The 18,699-nt window shown below is 36.6% G+C and overlaps 2 protein-coding genes across 2 annotated transcripts in view; one reads left to right on the top strand and one right to left on the bottom strand.

The window, feature by feature from the left end:
• LOC140237190 (cyanocobalamin reductase / alkylcobalamin dealkylase-like) lies at positions 1-9,921 on the bottom strand. Its single transcript, XM_072317131.1, has 4 exons — positions 9,787-9,921; positions 2,064-2,267; positions 1,238-1,399; positions 1-663 (listed from the first exon to the last, which is right to left on the bottom strand). Exons 1-4 carry the CDS (start codon positions 9,853-9,855, stop codon positions 328-330), a joined length of 771 nt encoding a protein of 256 aa, XP_072173232.1. The 5' UTR covers positions 9,856-9,921; the 3' UTR covers positions 1-327.
• A 627-nt stretch (positions 9,922-10,548) lies between these two features.
• The window catches only part of LOC140236955 (sodium-coupled neutral amino acid transporter 9 homolog), a 37,673-nt gene continuing 29,522 nt past the window's right edge, over positions 10,549-18,699 (top strand). Inside the window, exon 1 of the mRNA XM_072316900.1 lies at positions 10,549-10,690. Coding sequence (XP_072173001.1) covers positions 10,602-10,690 — 89 coding nt within the window. The 5' untranslated portion in view covers positions 10,549-10,601. The remainder of the gene's footprint in view (positions 10,691-18,699) is intronic.

Raw genomic sequence — 18,699 nt, 5'->3', positions numbered from 1 at the left:
GACAATAAATCAGACGATATTGTCACCCAAAGATAAAAGATCAAATCTTTCTCCTCTGTTACTGAAATATTTAAGACACTGACACTGACAAGTTGAACAAAAGTGTTTCTTCTAACATGAATAATGTCTGGGTATACCAAATTGGCACACTGCAATGCATCAAAGATATAATCAAATGACATAATATATGACCTGGGCATGATTTACATAACTCAAGACAATAATCTGTGATAACAACAAATGAGGTTAGATATGAATATATTCTCTGCCATCCATTATAGTTTCTTCAACACATCAACTCCTCTTCCTGTACAAACCCTCTGATGGCTAAAAGAGAATTTCGTGCAGATCCTGAAAGCCGGACTTTCCCTCAAGCTTGTTTTCAAGGCCCAGGAGAGCAAACCGCTTGGATGGCGCTGTGTCCCAGTAACGAATCTGTTCCTCCGAATACCGTTCCTCCACTGGGATGACGTCTCGGTACGTTCCGTCTCTCCAATTGTTGTTGAATCTCTCCAGGAGATCAACGATGTCGTCATCTGACGTCAGGAGTTTTGGAGGCAATGTTTGTGGCATATTGCTGCAGGTTATATCCTTGACGATAATCGCTCCACGAAAAGCAAACCAGCCGCCAAATTTTGGGTGAAGACTGACTCCATAAATTTTCTGAACAGACAGATTAAAAATCACATTTGTTTGCGAATGCAAAATGCATGGTAACTAATTGGTGTGTAAATATTGACTTTCTTTTTCACAATTTGAATATAAGGCATCAAACATGATATCAACATTCTATACAGGAAGCTTTTCTGCAGCTAAACTTAATTGAAAGTGTAGAATACATTCCATAATTATGGCATGGACAGTGAATTATGTTGAAACCTACACATTTACTATTTGACAAACTCCAATATCAACATCCCAGTAAACATTACACTCTGTGGGATATTTTTAGGTCAGCATTAGGATAAAAACTCATAAAACATTAAGTGTTTTATTATCTAAACTTTGGAATCAAGAAAGAGTTGCTGCAGAAGCATTACATTCTGCCGATAGCAAGGTTCAAAATAGTCATGTAGACAAAACATATAACAAGGTAACATTATACAGTAGTAACTCTTCTATCCTGACTCCTCTATAGCATTTTGTAAATATCTATGCAGAGATTGTTTTATTTGCTGAAATGTGACGTATGTGTGTGTGAATGTATGCATGTCACTTATTAAAAGAAAAATCTCACCTTTTTTGTAGGCCAAGGACTATTGCAAACGTCTTCTTTCTTGTAGTAGTATGCGGCTCCCGAGACATGTCCGGCCGTTTGAACAAGAAGCTTGGGTCTCCTTGTGGCTGGATGCATCTCAAAGTCTTGAATGATGTCCACTTCGTGATCAGAACTTAAAACCTATTAATGTCACAAAATATTATTCACACAATTCATCATTATTCCATCAAGTACCTGAAGCCACAATTCTGTGGTTTGGTCTTGTATCTAATCTATTAGCTTCATTTTCAGTTTTCATTGTTAATGCTTGGTAAATTAGAGTGAAAAAAATAATACTTCACTTTAGTCAATTGTTGTTATTTCATATTCTTTGTTTCACTTGTGCAATTTACAAAGCCTCTCAATAGCTAAATTTTTAACTCATAAATTGGCAATAAACTTCAAAAGATCAATGATCTTGTGTCTCTTTCAAATGGGCTAATTTTTGTCCATTGCTTTGTGAGTAGGGGAGAATTTATAAATCTAACTACTTTCTATAATCTTTCTCCAATGCAAGACACACAACAAAATTCAGCATTGCCAATTTGATGATGACAACGTGAGAAATTCTGCAGCAAAATTCCTCCCAGATTTGGATTGCCTCATAATGATGACTAGATGGGAGGTTAAGAGCTCTCAAGTGTGATTCCCTGAAAATGAATCATGGGAAATCATCTACGGTAATTTTGGAGACATCACATAGGCCTACTGTATAATAAGATGTCATATTTCAGCTTTGTACTATAAATGACTCCCACTAGCTATCAGAATGAACGTGGAGAAGATCTTTTTTTTTTTTTTTTACCTCTTTGGCTTTCTGTAGATGTTCTGCAACACAGGAGTCCACTGGATCTCTGTTCTCAATGGAAGAACATTCTCCAAGTCTCTCAACAAATGGCAGGAAAGCTTTGTCAAACATTGATGGTGTGCTGATCACACAGAAGGCGAGAGTGTCTTCGGGATAGGAGAGATGAAAACCTGGCTCTACCTTCTCATTATACCAGCCAATCTGTAGAAAACAGAGTGATGACCAAAAACAAAACAAAAAATGTTACATCAGATTCATTGGTAAATAATCAAAAAGGCATCAAAGATGATAGTAACAAACAGAAGCAGAAAGAAATTATCCATTTGGTTAAGTCATGGTATGAAACATTCATTTGGTTTATGAACATTTCAACATCTGTAAAGGACAAGTTCACCCAAATATGTGTGGATTGAGTGAGTGCAGCAATTGCAATAGCAACACATCAGTGAAAATTTGAGGAAAACAAGACAATCCATTCGAAAGGTATTGTTATGTTTTGGGGATACACTCTGTGGTGTATCGCTGTATGTGAATACTACGGAGTAGTTAGATACTCAGAGGCAATGGACAGGAACTTCACTCGAACGTAGTTGGGAGGATAAAGTGATCTTTTGGGGGGAAACCTTCTAATATATTACATGTCTGTACAAGCAGTTGCATAAATTGTGGTAATGTTGGGATAAGGGGTGAGGTGTTGTGGTTAATCTACTTGGAAAGAGGGCAGTGATGTTTATGTGAGATCGTTGATTAAGACGCAGTGGTTAGACAGTCGTGACACTGGAATGGGTGCTGACATGTGATTGATGAGGAGTGAGAGGGGAAACCGGACATAGGTGGGGTGATGATGACAGAATCATAACATTCAATGGTCAGTGGATGTTACAGGTATGAATTTGTAAAGTTTCTGTGCAGTCATCGCAGGACAAGAAGACTACACCAATTTGTGATGTCATCACATACATGTACATATAACAATATAGAAATATATAAAGAAACAAATTGTTTCATGAAAGCTATGCATTCCCTCTACTTGTTATTGACACATAATTAGGGTACTGTAATATTGTGTACCCTGCTTTCTGAAAGTGGTAAGTCAAGTGCTCTTTCATTTTGCTAGAAACATGAAACTACATTCTGTGTGATATCATGGTAAACACATGACATCCCAAACTGTAGAAGTCTTCTCATCAAGGAATGGCGGAAGGAACTTTAAAAATTCATAATTTTTGAATCGATCATTCGATTTCCCTCAAACTTTCAACGATGTGTTTTACTATTATACTAATATTGCTGCATTTATTCAATCTTTTGGGCAAACTTGTCCTTTAACGTAGAACCCCCTACTGTCTGAACACACTTTCATGCTGATTAATGCTGGTATCTTTGACATGTGCTACCTAAATGATGGAATAAAACAATACATGTATTGCAATGTTATCATTTCAGTATATACGTGTTCTGAATATTAGGATATGCAGGCTCATTCCACCATCCACCATGTATGATGTAATGACTACATCGTGACATAATTTACCCTATATTACGGTATTCCTTCAAAAAATATGCATATAACATAGTTCTGAACCACTGCCTTGTCCTTTAGGGACCTTATGTCCTTGAGTCTACATGTATGTCTCTAGACTAAATTCAAATCATTATAGGCTCTATTGTGCAATTGGTATGTAAATTCAATTTGCAACAAGCCTAGACTACGTCCAGTTAATCACGCTTTTTTTTTTTTTTTTCCACACAAATGACAGTAACCATTTTCTAGTTCAGGTAAGTAGATCTAGACATTCTAGTGGTAACCCCAGGGTGCTCCTTGTGCAGTTATACAACCCAAATGCTTCGCGTTCAGGCTGGTCTCAGTTATTCTAGTGGTAGTATGTAGACTCTGAATCCATGTAATTAAAGATTAGGCCTAAAGGCTAATGTCTTCTTCTTCTTCTTCTTCTGGTAGTCCTGCATCCTTCATACTTGAAGATTATTACAGGCGTGATTCATGCTGTGCATGCTGTGCTTGTGTGAAAGTGCAGTTGTAGGAGAGTGGATCGTATTACCGGACGCTTTTTTTTTTTTTTTTGTGGCTCTGAATTCTGTACTCAGAGGATGATATTTCAGCCAAAAATTGCACCAGTTATTCACAAAGTCCTGAAAATAACAAATTCGGCAAAATCATGAAAATTATTCACTCTGATTTTTGGAAAACAGACTTCAAAGACACCCCTCTCCAAAAATTTGTCTTTTAGCGCGGTGTAAAATCGCATTATAATTCCGGACATGATTTTTGTAATGGCATAATCAATGTCTTTCGCATCTTGTCCTTGCACTAGCCCCGGAGACCGCGCCGGGTACTCTTCGTGTGGCGGCTGTCGCAGTTAGTCCTTGCACCAGAATCACTAGACCCACGATTCACCGTACACATGCATTCCTACCGAGCGGACGACAAAGAAAAAATCTGCAAATGAGGCTAAAATTTCGTATTTTATGGTGAAAAACTAGATAAATGTATAACATGGACATTTCAAACAGTTTACGAGATAAAATCTTGTGAAAAATTGACATCTTCTTCTAAACTAGCGTTTTTCACATTTTTGTGTCACATTTTCATGATTTTTCGTGATTTTAGTCCATATTGAATATCATCAGTATGCAGAAATGTGCGCCTCCGAAATTACCATGCTGTCTGGTAATACCATAAACTTTACAAGATAGCAAGAATGGAGAGAGAGATTGAGCAAATGAAAGAGCAGCAAGAGGAGGCAGAACAGTACTCTCGGAGAAATTGCCTTGTATTTCATGGTGTCAGTGAGCATGAGAGTGAACACACAAACGAAATCGTGAAACAAATTTGCGAGGAAAAATTGAAAGTGAAGCTTCAAAATGGCGACATCGACAGATCGCATCGTCTCGGCGCCAAGAAGGGCAGGTCACGTGGAATCATCGTGAAGTACACCAGCTATGACGTCAGGGACCATGTATATCAAGCCCGAAGGCTCCTGAGAGATCTACAAGGGGATCCCATCTACGTTCAGGAAAGCCTGACCAAGCTGAGATCGGACCTGTTCAGAGAAATCAAGTCAAAGTTCAGAAGTAAATGTAAAAGCATCTGGACCCAAGATGGCCGCATTCGTGTGCTAACCAACAGTGGACATCGCCTCACGTTGACGAAAAAGTCCCACATTGTCAAATTACAATCTTCGGATTAAGTCAGTTGAATTCAGTGTCGCGAGGTGTGAGATAGGCATTATTGCGGGAATTGGCTTCTTTCATCCCGTTCTGGGTTGCTATACTTACCGCTATAATCCATCGAGTGCCAGCGAGGTCACCTGTTATCTCACATACTAGGTTTGTTTTGTGTCAAGATCAATGGAATGAAGATAATAGTCAATTTGTCTTCCTTCAGTCAGCAGAACCTTCAAACTGCGGAGCTGCAAACACTGTGAGCTTGTTCGCCGATGTGTACCTTGTCATCCCTCTACTTTCTTCTCATCTTTATGTTTCGCGTGACTATTATGAATGGACAGGGAGTGTCGACTGGTGCATAATGGAACTAGGTTAATACATTGTCACTACAGTGTTACAAATTTCTGAACACAACTTTTGTCTACCCCCTTTTTGTTTAGAGCTTGTGCCCTCTCCACTGACGTGAAATAGCCAAGTGGCATTCCCGTACAAATTTGAGCAGGCCTATCAAAATTCATGTTGTGTTGTGACTACCCTACACCAGAAATCTTTGTTCAATGAGCGACTTTTCGCTTCCCTTCCCTGTTTTTTTATCTTATCGTTTCTTTCCTGCTGGTTCGTCACAAGGGCACAATAGTTTTATTGTGAAACATGAGATAGGGATCTATTTTGTGTCATACACATGAAAATAACGCTGTTTTACTGCCGCCTTCGGTTACATTGTATTTGTATTTAGTTCAAAAGTATCCTAAAATAGTGCTGTGATTGCAATTTATATCATTCCTATACCCTTTTGACTGAAGTAGCTTTTTTTTTTCTTTTATTTCTTTACATTTACATTTTTATTTTTTATTTTTTTATTTTTTATTTTTTTTTTTAGATCTTTCTGTAGATCTTGTGTTGGTACTGCATTCAATACATTTTTTTTTTGTATACATTTTCAAATGGTACAACTATTTCCATGTGTTCTTTGTACAAGATGTGTTAGAAATAACCAGAAAGCACTCCAATGTACCTCATGTCAGAAATGGGTGCACATATCATGTTCAGGAATCCCCGTGAGTAGATACAATGATCCCAATGAATTATTTTTGAACTGGGAGTGTAATAGATGTACTTTTCAACATCTTCCGAATTTCATTGAACTCAACTCGGAAACTCTTCCAGACAGCAAATTTATTGGATAAGTCTGCAAACTCTGGTGAAAAGAGAGATCCATCCCTTAGGTATGAACAACTTTCTGAGAAGGGAATTAAGTTTGTTCATTTGAATATAGTTAGCCTTGTGAAATATCATGAGAAAATTAAACAAATTATGATTGAGAATGAAATACATATATTTGCCCTAAATGAAACTAGACTTGACTCTTTTATTTCAAACAATGAAATCGGTGTTCCCCATTATTCTTTAATTCGGAGAGACAGAGACAGAAATGGAGGTGGTGTCGCAGTTTATGTTCATGAATCTGTTCCTTTCACCTTGGTTACCCATGATTCACTTGTCAGCCTGGAAGCACTGTGCATCAAGATCTGTCTGAAAAACTCCAAACCAATAATGTTTTTGAATTGGTACAGACCTCCAAACTCAAATATTGATCTTTTTAATCATTATGAGGATTTTTTAAATTTTGCGAGTAGTTTTGATAGCCAACTGGTTATTATGGGCGATATAAATTGTGATATTAAGAAGAAAACACCCGAAAGAAATATTAAGGTTTATAATCAAATTAATAGTGTATATTGTTTGCAACAGGTTAATAATGAAATGTATACAAGAGTGACTGAAAGATCAAGAACACTTGTTGATCATATGCTCACGAATTATTCAGACAAAGTGAAATCATACGGTGTAATTCAGAATGGCATGAGTGATCACTATATCAGTTATATGGTATGGAAATGCAAACATACATCACAAAGTGAGACGTATGTAACTTTCAGAAAATCACGAAACGTTGACATGGAAGCTTTCAAGTCTGACTTACGTAAACAAAATTGGAAGAAGGTAGAAGAATTCAGTGATATAAATGATTCAGTTGATATATGGGAAAGTATGTTGATGAAGGTTGTTAATAAGCATATGCCTGTTAAGACGAGACGAGTACAAAAAACTCCCTCGCCATGGATGAATAGCATAATTATGTCATTAATGAAACAGAGAGATAAAGTTAAATCAAAGGCAAAAATTAAAAGGGACAATGATTTATGGCAAAGTTATAAACGTCTAAAAAATAGAGTAACAAATGAAATAAGAAAAGCAAAACGTAAATATATATGTCAACAATTTTCAAATGCAACAAGTAGAAATGAATCCTGGAAAACACTGCGATCATTAATGGGCAAGAGTAAAGTTACTGATTGTGCATTCCCTCAAGAAAATTCACAGGTTATAGCAAATACATTTAACAATTATTTTGCAAATGTGGTAAGTGGTGGAGATAAGCAAAGGAAAAAGAATGTTTTTTTTTCAAAAGTCGCATAATCGGGAAAGGTCTGATAAACAATTTAATTTTTGTTTTGTATCTCAGTTAGATGTTTTGAAGTATGTGAGGTTAATGGAAGCAAAGAAGTCGTTTGGATTAGATGAAATTTCTATGTATATATTGAAAGAGTCAATTTCAGAAATAGTAGAGCCGTTCACTTACATTATAAATAAATCCTTAGTTGAAGGGATAGTGCCTGATAAATGGAAAATAGCTAAAATTGTACCGATACATAAAAAAGGGGATAAGCTGGATTGTAGTAATTACAGACCCATTTCATTATTGTCCTGTGCTTCTAAAGTCATGGAGAGAGTTGTTCAAAAACAGTTACTTGATTATCTAAACTTGCACTCTTTGCTTAGCAGAAACCAGTCAGGATTCCGTCCCAAGCACTCTACTATTACTGCACTTGCTACCGTCACGGACGACTGGCACTGCTCTATTGATAAGGGTGAATACGTTGGCGCCATCTTTGTTGATTTGCAAAAAGCTTTTGATATGGTTGATCACATGATCCTTCTATCTAAACTGGAAAACATGGGGGTTAATGGCATAGAACTTGAGTGGTTCGAGAGTTATCTCTCGAACCAAAGAATAAGAACGTCAATCAATAATACCCTTTCGGATGAAAGATTATTAACTAGCGGAGTGCCACAAGGATCCTTGTTAGGACCACTGTTGTTTAGTATATTTATCAATGATATCAATTGGGTTTTTTCTGACTGCAGGGCCCATTTACAGTATATGCCGATGACACGGTTATTTATTACTCACATAAAAACCCGAAATTTGTAGAAAATGTTTTGCAAAAAGAGTTTGTATGTATGGAATCATGGATGGCTGATAACAATTTAAAAATTAATTTTGATAAAACTGTTTGTATGTTATTTGGTACAAATAATATGTTAAAAAAGCAAGAGTATTTGAATGTTAAAGTTAGGGGTAAACAATTACTTCAGGTGAAAAGTTTTAAATATCTGGGAATCTTTGTAGATAACAAGTTATTATGGGATGTTCACATTGAACAACTATGCAACAAGTTAAGTAAAATGATTAGTTATATGGGTCGTTTGAGACAGTTTGGTAATATGACTGAATTGAAACTGATATATAATTCTATTGTGTTACCTCATTTTGATTATGGTGATGTAGTGTGGCAATCCGCCAACGGTAACTCTCTTTCCCAACTTCAGAAGATGCAAAATAGAGCCGGGAGATTGATTTTAAAAGTTAACCCTTATTCCCATATTACTACCAGTGATGTTCATTATAGCTTTACATAGGATGAAATACAGTAATCAATAGACAAAAAATTCATCTGCTTTCATTTATGTATAAGATTATGAATAACATGGCCCCCGAATATGAGAGATATTTTTAAGTACAAGACATCACCATACTCTCTCCGTAATCAAAACGATTTACAGTTACCTCGGCCAAAAACTAATTATTGTAAGAGATCTTTTTCATACAGAGGTGCATCAGCGTATAACAACTTACCCAATGATTTGCGTCAAATTTCCTCTTTACCCGTTTTTAAGTTCAATTTAGTTAAAACCGAAATCCTTTCTATTTGATCTTTTTTGTGCTTCAAACCTTTGAACAATGTGCGATAATATGGTATATATGTAGTTACAATGTAGTAATGTATGTACCGTTCTATTTGTGTTTGTGTATATTTTATTCTATCATCATCAGTCCCTGATTGTATGAAATCTTTGTGTACAGGGCCCCATGGAAGACCAGAAGTGACTGTCATTGTCACTACTGAAAATGGGCTACCCTCCGTATGTATTTTTTTCTTTACTGACCTTTATGTATGAAATGTGATGATTTTTAGTACGGAAATAAAACAAACAAACAAACAAAACCTGGGTCTATCATGAAAATACTCTGCATCTACAGTCTGGTCATGTTGCAATTGCATACCATTTGCATGTTGTTTGTTAAATCCTGGCCTACACTACATGACACAAATATAAACACATGGGACTGAGCAAACTACTAAGAAGAATGTTTTTACTCTACTGTCTTGATGAATCCCAAGTTTACCTTAAACGGATGGATTTCGAAGCCATAGCGCACAAGTTCACTACAGAGTGTCTGCTGAACAATCTCCATGACATTAAATTTACAGTGAAAGCCAGATATCTGAATCAAGCCGGAATGCAACCAAGTCCACCACACGCCACGGGGGCAACCGATCGTCCAACACGTGCGATCATAAAGCTTTAAAGGCAGTCGATCGAAGCAGTCTGCCTACATGTCTAGCCTTCGACGCGACCCGACTATTTCTACTCTGTACGAGTACTGTATTCCGTGCGTAGCGCCGTCGCGCGCCCTGGCGCCCGGGGGTCATCATCCAACGTGGGCGCGCCGCCGCTGGGTCGTCGGGTCTTTTCAAGTCGACAAGTGCCTATCAATGGGTGTACTCGTCTGATCGGATCGTACCCTGCCATACGCGCTACTGGAGCGATCGCGCGAGCGGTGCATGTACTAGTATGTATACGGTTTGTAATACGCGTCATATGTGTCATATGTACACTTAACTATACACAGCCCAGTCGCTGTACATGGTACGTCGCATAGCTTAACAGTGTCTGGTCGGGCTAATGTACACTGTAGTCTGCTGGAACGATCGTATTGGTGTCTGATCTACTTTGACATTTCTCTTAGTAAAATAGTATACTTGTCTTGTCAAGTTTCCTTGTGTGTAAATAAGACTCAGAGTCTTACATTATAGACATTCAAGTGAATTAGAATCCTACTTGTCTTGAGACTGAACTGTGATGAACTCCTCCGAAAAATGATAATAAGCCACGGTGTTTTTCTTTGCGTGCATTCCAAGGGATTCTAACTCAAACAAAATGTCATTCAAATCGGAGACTCCGAGAGACAGTGAAACTGGCGAAAAGACACCTCTTCTTGACGACGGTGAAGACATCAGCAGTGGAGTGTAAGTGTAATTGTTCAATGGTGTAGGCTATTCAATGAGTGAGAGTCAAGGCCAAGGACAAGGTAATATGCTGCCATATCAAATGTAAACAAGCTAGCTAAACTTAAGTAAAGGTGTTCTGTAACAGTTAGTAGACTGTGCTTGTGGTAAGCAATAATATGGAAAGGCAAAGGATGATATCATCCAATCATATTGTCTATGGCTATATATGGGTCTCTTGCTCTCAAGATGTTTTGACCAGTCGATCGATTGTGTAAATTTAGATCTAACAGTTGCGTTAAAGTTTAATAGGACCTACTTGGTGAATGTGAAGAACATGATTCCCATGGGCCATGGTGATATCTACATGTAGGCAACGGCGCAAGCCCTTCGCTAAACTGCGACCAGCCCGAACGCCGAACTGTGTATTATGGTTGGACCTAGAAAAATTTCTACTACTCATCGACCGCCTTTATTTGTATTATAACCACTATTTCACCGAAAATATTCAACAGATTTAAATTTACCTCAGCAAGGGCTCAATTTCATCTCACTTTGGAAGAAAATACCTCGGATCTTTGGCTTACCCCATGTTCAGATTGTTGCTCCGTATCCTATGCAGTATATGCATGTATCTTGGCGATAAACACACGGGAGGTTTTTTTCATGCGCCAGTGGTAGCTCATTTTTTAAACCGACCGCCCGTTTTCCCATTGAAATTCAATGAAAACCACGTAAATCCAGTGAATGAGCGAATATGTGTTAACATTTTAGGCGTATTGATTACTAATTGAGAATTTTCTTCAATTCTTTTTCCTCCTGTTTCCTCAGGTTATATTTACCTGTAGATTAGTCTATCCCCCTAATTTTTCTTGATTTGTATTCATGTTCGAATGTTCCAGCGTATTGCGCCCTGTCCCACGCATATTTTTGATTTTATACATGAGAAAGCCATTGCGCGAGGGTGGTTGATCTAAAAATAGATGGTCAATGAGTAGTAGTAGACTTACTATACAAGGAGCACCCCGGGGTTAGCCCTTTGCTTGAGTCTCTGCATCCATAGATGGTCTAGTGTGTCTTGATTTAGAGAGAGAGTTCATAAACCAAGAAGTAGATGGTTGCAGGGTAGACATCTAAGTGGTTCTAGTGGTAGACAGAAAAATCCATCAGTCAGGAGGACTTTTTCGATAATATTTTTGACTTGTATGGCTCTCCTCGATCCTTGATCCGTCATAGGCACGATAGGAGGGGATACTGTGAAGCCAGACGTACACTGTAGTCTCTGTGGAACATATCCCTGATAACAAGATACAGACTGATCTTTAGGTCAAGTGCAGTGGTAACGTTTAATAGACCCATAACTTGTTAGATCAGTCTGTGTTCATCAGTATTGAGGATATGTTTTGTGGAGACTACAATGTACGTCTGGCTTTATGGATGTGGAATCCCTCTCCTTCATAGTTTATAATGATCTACAGTATGTGACCCTGCATCACAAAACCAACAAAAAGTCACCAGACATGGATTTTCAGTTAGAAATTAAGGGCAGATTCTGAAAGAGAAGACTCTAAGTTTTAACTCAATTCAAATGGACTCTCCTAACCTATCTTAAATGTTGGAAAGGAAGTACACACTCTGGAAAAGTGTGAACTAAGAAAAGAGGCTCTGAAGTACATACAGGGTCTATTCAAGCGTTTAAATCCTATACCAAGCCGTGCTAGCTGTGCAGTGAATAGGACCGAAACGGGTTGCAAACCACAACAACAATGAAGAGATTATCAGATTAAGCTGAAATTGAGCATGCTCTATTAACACATTTGGCCCATGATTAATGCCAACTTTCAAAGCAGTAGCATTATCCTTTCAAAACTTCTTAGAGTTGAAAGTGAAGAGTGTGCAGAGGATTTTCAAAAAATAAAAAGGGGCCTCTCAAGACATGCCTGATCTCACTAGTTTACAAAAAAGGGTTGTAGAAAAACTGCTAAAAACACACTTTCCCATTCATTTTATGATCCCAAACTTTAGCATAATGTAGAAAAAGAATAGCTCTTTTAGAAAACATAAAAAACTCAAGATTGACTTGGTTGACCCATTTCACCTTTTTTTAGTCCTCATGTACTTGTAAAAGCAAGGGATGCGACTTTTTGTTGGTTTTGCGATGCACAGTCACATATTATATGTCTTGGAGGAGAACTGTCAAAGTAAAAAAATGTCATGACACAGACAGATTTATCTGTCTAGTGCAGTGTTAGCTAGGATTTAGCTAACAAGAGGTGCTATAGCATAAACATTCAAAGACACAGACACACACACAAACAGACAAACACAGGCTGAGGCATAGAGAGAGAGAGAAAGAGAGAGGGAGATACACACACACACATCATTTCTCAATCAACTTCTTCCAACTTGCCATATTGTGCTTTGCATTTAGCTCTTGGTAAACTTTGCTTGAAAGATATGCTGTTGTACCTCTCATTATAAATACCTTATACCGTTAATAAGAAAACCTACCCGTGTGACTGACACATCATCCACGTTGATAGACAATATTTTTTGTAACAATATTTCATCAGTATTATCTGGTGTCATAGTATCCGACATATCTGATCATTTCCCGATATACGCAAAGGTTCCTCTCGCTAAAAGTTGTTGTCTTAAGTCTCAAGGATTTACTTTTCGAGATTTTTCTGAAGGAAACATCGATAGACTCAGGGAGAGATTGTTGATTGCTAACTGGGATGAAGTCTTTGGTATTGATAATGATGTAGAAACTGCATTTAATATTTTTGTGGATAAATTTTCACTGCTTTATGACGAAATTATTCCTTTACGACAATCCACCCGTTTTACCAATAAAAAAGCACCAAGAATGCCTTGGATCACCAAATCCCTCCTTAAGTCTATCAATCATAAGAACAATTTATTTTGTAAATATAAGAGGAATCCAAATGATAAAACGAAAGGTAAATATGCTCGTTATCGTAATATTCTTACAACTACTTTGAGACTTGCTAAGAGGAGTTATTTCACAAGGCAGTTTGACCTTTACAAAAACGATACCAAGAGCACGTGGAAGGTGATTAATAAATTTCTCAGAGTTAAAGATAAACCAGAACAAGTCAAGGAAATATCCCAGCATGGTATTTTGATCCAAAATCCGATACATGTTGCTAATGCGTTTAATGATTTTTTTGTTGATTTAGGCCCCAATCTTGCTAGTAATATCCCAGTAACAGATAAAGAATTTCATTATTTCTTATCTGATCCAAATCCTCAATCTATGTTTTTTACTCCCATCCAAGAATACGAGGTGAGGGATGTAGTTCTTAAGTTAAAAGCAAAAAAGGGTGCTGGACATGATGGTATTACGAATTTTTTACTGAAAAATATTATATCCGCAATATTGTCTCCTTTAACATATATATTGAATTTGTCCCTTGCTACTGGCGTAGTGCCTAGTCAAATGAAACTTGCCAAAGTTGTTCCGGTTTATAAAAAAGGTAATAAACAAGATGTAAGTAATTATCGTCCTATTTCTCTTTTGACGGCGATTTCTAAGATTCTTGAATATTTGATATATTCTCGTGTAATTAAATTCTTAAATGAATGTAATATCTTTTGTGAGTCTCAATTTGGATTTAGGAAAAAACACTCTACTACTCACGCTGTGCTTGCTTTTATAGATAAAGTAGCCCACGCTATAGACGACTCATCTCATACTGTTGGTATATTCCTGGACCTGTCCAAGGCCTTTGACACTATCGATCACGGTATTTTGTTATATAAACTCTCACATTATGGGATACGTGGAAAGGCCTTGGACTGGTTCAGGAGCTATTTAACTAACAGGAAACAGTTTGTAAATATCAACGGATTTAGTTCCAGTCTAAAAACATTATCTTGCGGGGTCCCTCAAGGATCCCTTTTAGGCCCACTTTTGTTTATTCTTTATATAAATGACTTTAGAAATTCATCAAATGTTTTATCTTTTCTCCTTTTTGCCGATGATTCTAATATTTTCTTTTCACATCGAGATCCAACAACTCTTTTAGAAGTAGTGAACAGAGAATTAATGTCGGTTCAAATGTGGATTCAAGCTAATAAGTTATCTCTTAATGTAAACAAAACTGTTTATATGTTATTTAGTAACTCCGTTACGCATTTGCCTGGCGACATAAAAATGAATAATGATTGTTTGACTCAAGTTGAATCGTCCAAATTTTTAGGTCTTTATATTGACCATGAATTAACATGGAAACATCATATAGATTATTTGTCTAAGATGCTTTCGAGAAATACTGGGATCTTAAATAAGCTAAAACATTTTTTTCCCAAGTATATTTTAAAAAAATTATATTCAACGCTTGTTTTACCCTATCTCAGTTACGGTATACTTGCCTGGGGCAACTGTGCCAAATTACACATTGATAAAATTTTCAAACTACAAAAACGGGCTATTCGTTCAGTTAATCTAGCCGATTTTTATTGTCACACGAATCATTTTTTCTTCGAAAACAGACTCCTTAAGGTTGCTGACTTGTTTTTATATAACTTAGGCACATTTATGTTTCAGTTATCAGCCAACGGCTTGCCTGACGTATTTACCCACATGTTTCAGAAAAACTATGCCGTCCATGCTTACCCGACAAGACAAAGAGATTCATTTCACCTTCCACGTACTCGTACACTCCTTGCTCAAAAAACAATTGTTTTTACCGGACCTAAATTCTGGAATGATCTTCCCACCGATTTAATCAATTGCTCTAGTATGTTTATATTCAAACAAAAATTGAAATCAAAGTTAATAAATGAATATAATCAGTCTGATTAGAATTTTTCTTTGATATGTTATCTGCAGTATCCTTATTCAATGTATGATGAATCAACCTGCAGTTTATAATTGTTTGCTTCTGGTTTATGCTCCCATTATATAATCACTGCATCCGTACCATTGTAGTGACATATTGAACTCGTTATGAATTTGATTCTAGATATGTGTGAGTATATACTTGTGTATCTATATGCTAAATTAACTTTTTACCCTGTTGTTATTCCTTAGGTTCTTGGTTTTTTTCCTTTTCTTTTTCATCTCTTTTATTTTCTTTTTCCTTTGTACCTTGATAATCTAGTTTTTATATAGTTTCGTCATTGTTACTTTGTGTCCTATCTCCATTGAATGCATATCAAATTTACACTGGTATATTTTCTTGGAACCTGCGTTTACAAGCTTTGCTTTTGCGGTTCCATCATATTTCACAAGTTATAGAGAATTGTCTTATGTACATTATATACGCTGACACACTTTCTGTCCATGCCCCGATTTATAACATATTTTGTATCTTGCTTGGTTTGTATTCTTTTTAGTGTATTTTGATGAAATGTATATCTCATGTGAAATATGAAAATAAATATGCTGGAACTGTTTACTGTGTCTCGAGTGTAAGACCGGTGCAGTTTCAGTTATTCAATTCAATAAATACACAAGTTTATATCTACATGTTTGTAGCTTGCTGTAAACTTCAGTTTCAAAACAGGATTATTACTATCATCCTCTGTATTATAACCATTATCAGTGTAACTTGATTATTATCTTAATCATCAACATCATCATCATTATCTTTCCTATCATGAAGTAGCAGGAAATATTGAGACAAACAACAGAAACTCACTAATATTTGTAGTCTGACTAAAGGGCACAAACAACAAACTTGAATGAAAACAGAGTTGTGTGGAATCTTGTAAAGTGCAAGGAAATATGAAGTAGTCATGTCTTACTGACAAGTCAGAGATGGCTACTTCAATTGCAAAAACAACAAATCAGCAAAAAAAAAAGAAGAAAAGACCACAAATTTGAAAAAAAAAAAAACCCACACATAAATAATCTGGCCCAGGCTGTGCAGACTATTAAGTAGTAATGTGAATGCCCTGTCAGGTATTCATGGTTTACAAAATAGATATGACCAAAAATATTGTGTTCATACACCCAGTGTATAACCATGGGAAGGCTATTGGCCCACAGGTACTTTTAATATATTTATAAATGCCTGTCCTTTCTACAGAGCACTTGAGATACCAGTAATGTTTCTGTTGATACAATATGTACTTAAATACAAAGTATGTAGCATGCCAGTAATGTAGTTCATACATTATGTGGTAAGTGTGTGATTTCATCAGCTGGTGGTGTGGATACACACACTGGATACAAAAGAGGACACTGAAATCTCACGATTTCAAGTCAAGTACCACACCTATTTGGCTGTACTTACTGTACCTGCTGAGTTGTAAATCACATCCATTACAATTCTCACATGAAGTCTACGGTACTCTATCATTATTGTGAGCATTTATTATCTGAATGATATTAGTGTGAAAAATTGTGTAGACAGACAAGTCCATTCATGAAGTCATTGTTTTACAACACTCAGCTCTCAGTATCAACATCAGTGATTACCTGAAGACTGGGTGTGAGAGTAATAGATGCAACATATGCCATTAACTACTTTCAAGTGTATCAGGAATGCATCCATAGATAAGAGCCCTGTACATTATTGCATTTTTTCAATATGATTCATTTCAAATACAAAAGACCTTAGGAAGACATTCATTATGTAGAAACTTCAGGAAAACAATGCCTCGTTATCATTAGCCATCTGTCAATATTGCTGGGAAACTGACATGTGTGTGGACTTGTTGGACAAAATAGTTTTCAGCAGTCTTGATAAGGGAGATAAAGGCCCATGCTGGTTGACATGTGACTCCATTCTGTTGCAATGATTAACAATACTTCTGTGTTGTGTTTTAGAGCTTGTGTACATATTGCTATATAATCAAAAGTTCATTCAGTTTACTGATTTGCACTCCCATTCATTGCCATTTCATGGTCATATCAAGACATGATTTGACATGATTTCAATCCAAACCTTTTGATTCATGTCATGGCAGGAAGATAATCATACCCATCATTAACAGTCCCAGCTACCTATACATGTGTTGACAGGGGTCGCACTTAACTTTTTTTTTTTAACTAGCCAGGCGGACTACTTAGAATCAATTTTGACACTGAAGCAATATTTTGGCTAGCCAGACGGACTAGTAACTTGAGAATTTTATGATTTTTAGCTAGTCCGACGTGATTTTGGGTGGCCAATGGCCAGCGGACCATCGCCAATTTCGAACCCTGGTTGATGATTTGAACTTTTAACTCATAATGATGTAGACATTAGGTGGTCATTTGCATGACACACCACCAGAAAAGTTAAAAGCCATGACTGACTGTTGTTAAGGTACAGTACTGTTATGTGCCCTAATTACTGAACCCTATCAGCTATCTCTATATAAAAAAGGTGCAATCAACTATGCTTGTAAAGCTTCTGTAGAACTGGTTCAGTGCTCAAGCGATAGGACAAACCTCTTTTGGACTAGGAGGTACTGTGCATTATCAAAGTACATAAGTACAGCAGAATGAGCTGTTACAGCATGTTCATTTCCCTGCACAATCCACAGCACAGCACTAAACATTATTGTTACTTCCAATCTCTTTCTCTTTCATTAGGTCTCTCTTTAGCTTCCTCAAACATTATTTTTTACAATAACACTTTAACATACAGATCTATATGTATGCTGTTTAACTTTGTAACTTTCCTCCTCCCCATATCCAAAATATTTTCTCAGCATCCCTAAATTCCCATGCTTTTCCTCTCAGTTATACAAGTACATGTCTCACCACTTTTTTTTTTTTTTTTAAATATACCCATTGGCATTGTGGTGTGTAATTCATGGCAAATATACAGTAGTTGAGGTTTGGCAGTTGAACCACAAAATTCTAAGTGTGAAATACTAAAGTGAAAGTTGTATTTGCCGTAATATAGTCTCACCAAAGTGCTTAGTGCTTTCTATTTATATTAGTGGCTTTATCAGCTGATACATGTACCTTCACATCTTATTGTACAATCACTCTCTTGGTAATGTTTATTTAACATTTTCTTTCTTTTGATTTGGATATATGATTTAACAATAAACATATCAAGTTA

This window comes from Diadema setosum, chromosome 13 (assembly GCF_964275005.1).
Source record: "Diadema setosum chromosome 13, eeDiaSeto1, whole genome shotgun sequence".
In the NCBI taxonomy this organism is placed as follows: domain Eukaryota; kingdom Metazoa; phylum Echinodermata; class Echinoidea; order Diadematoida; family Diadematidae; genus Diadema; species Diadema setosum.
Note: the sequence above shows the minus strand (reverse complement) of the source record. Positions and strands in the feature narration are given on the sequence as shown.

Excerpts from the sequence above, each read along its gene's own strand:
- LOC140237190 (XM_072317131.1), bottom strand. The coding sequence starts at position 9,855 with ATGGAGATTGTTCAGCAGACACTCTGTAGTGAACTTGTGCGCTATGGC. Across the intron at positions 2,268-9,786 it reads TCGAAATCCATCCGTTTAAG|ATTGGCTGGTATAATGAGAA; the intron begins GTAAACTTGGGA and ends TGTTTTCTACAG. Across the intron at positions 1,400-2,063 it reads ATCTACAGAAAGCCAAAGAG|GTTTTAAGTTCTGATCACGA; the intron begins GTAAAAAAAAAA and ends TGACATTAATAG.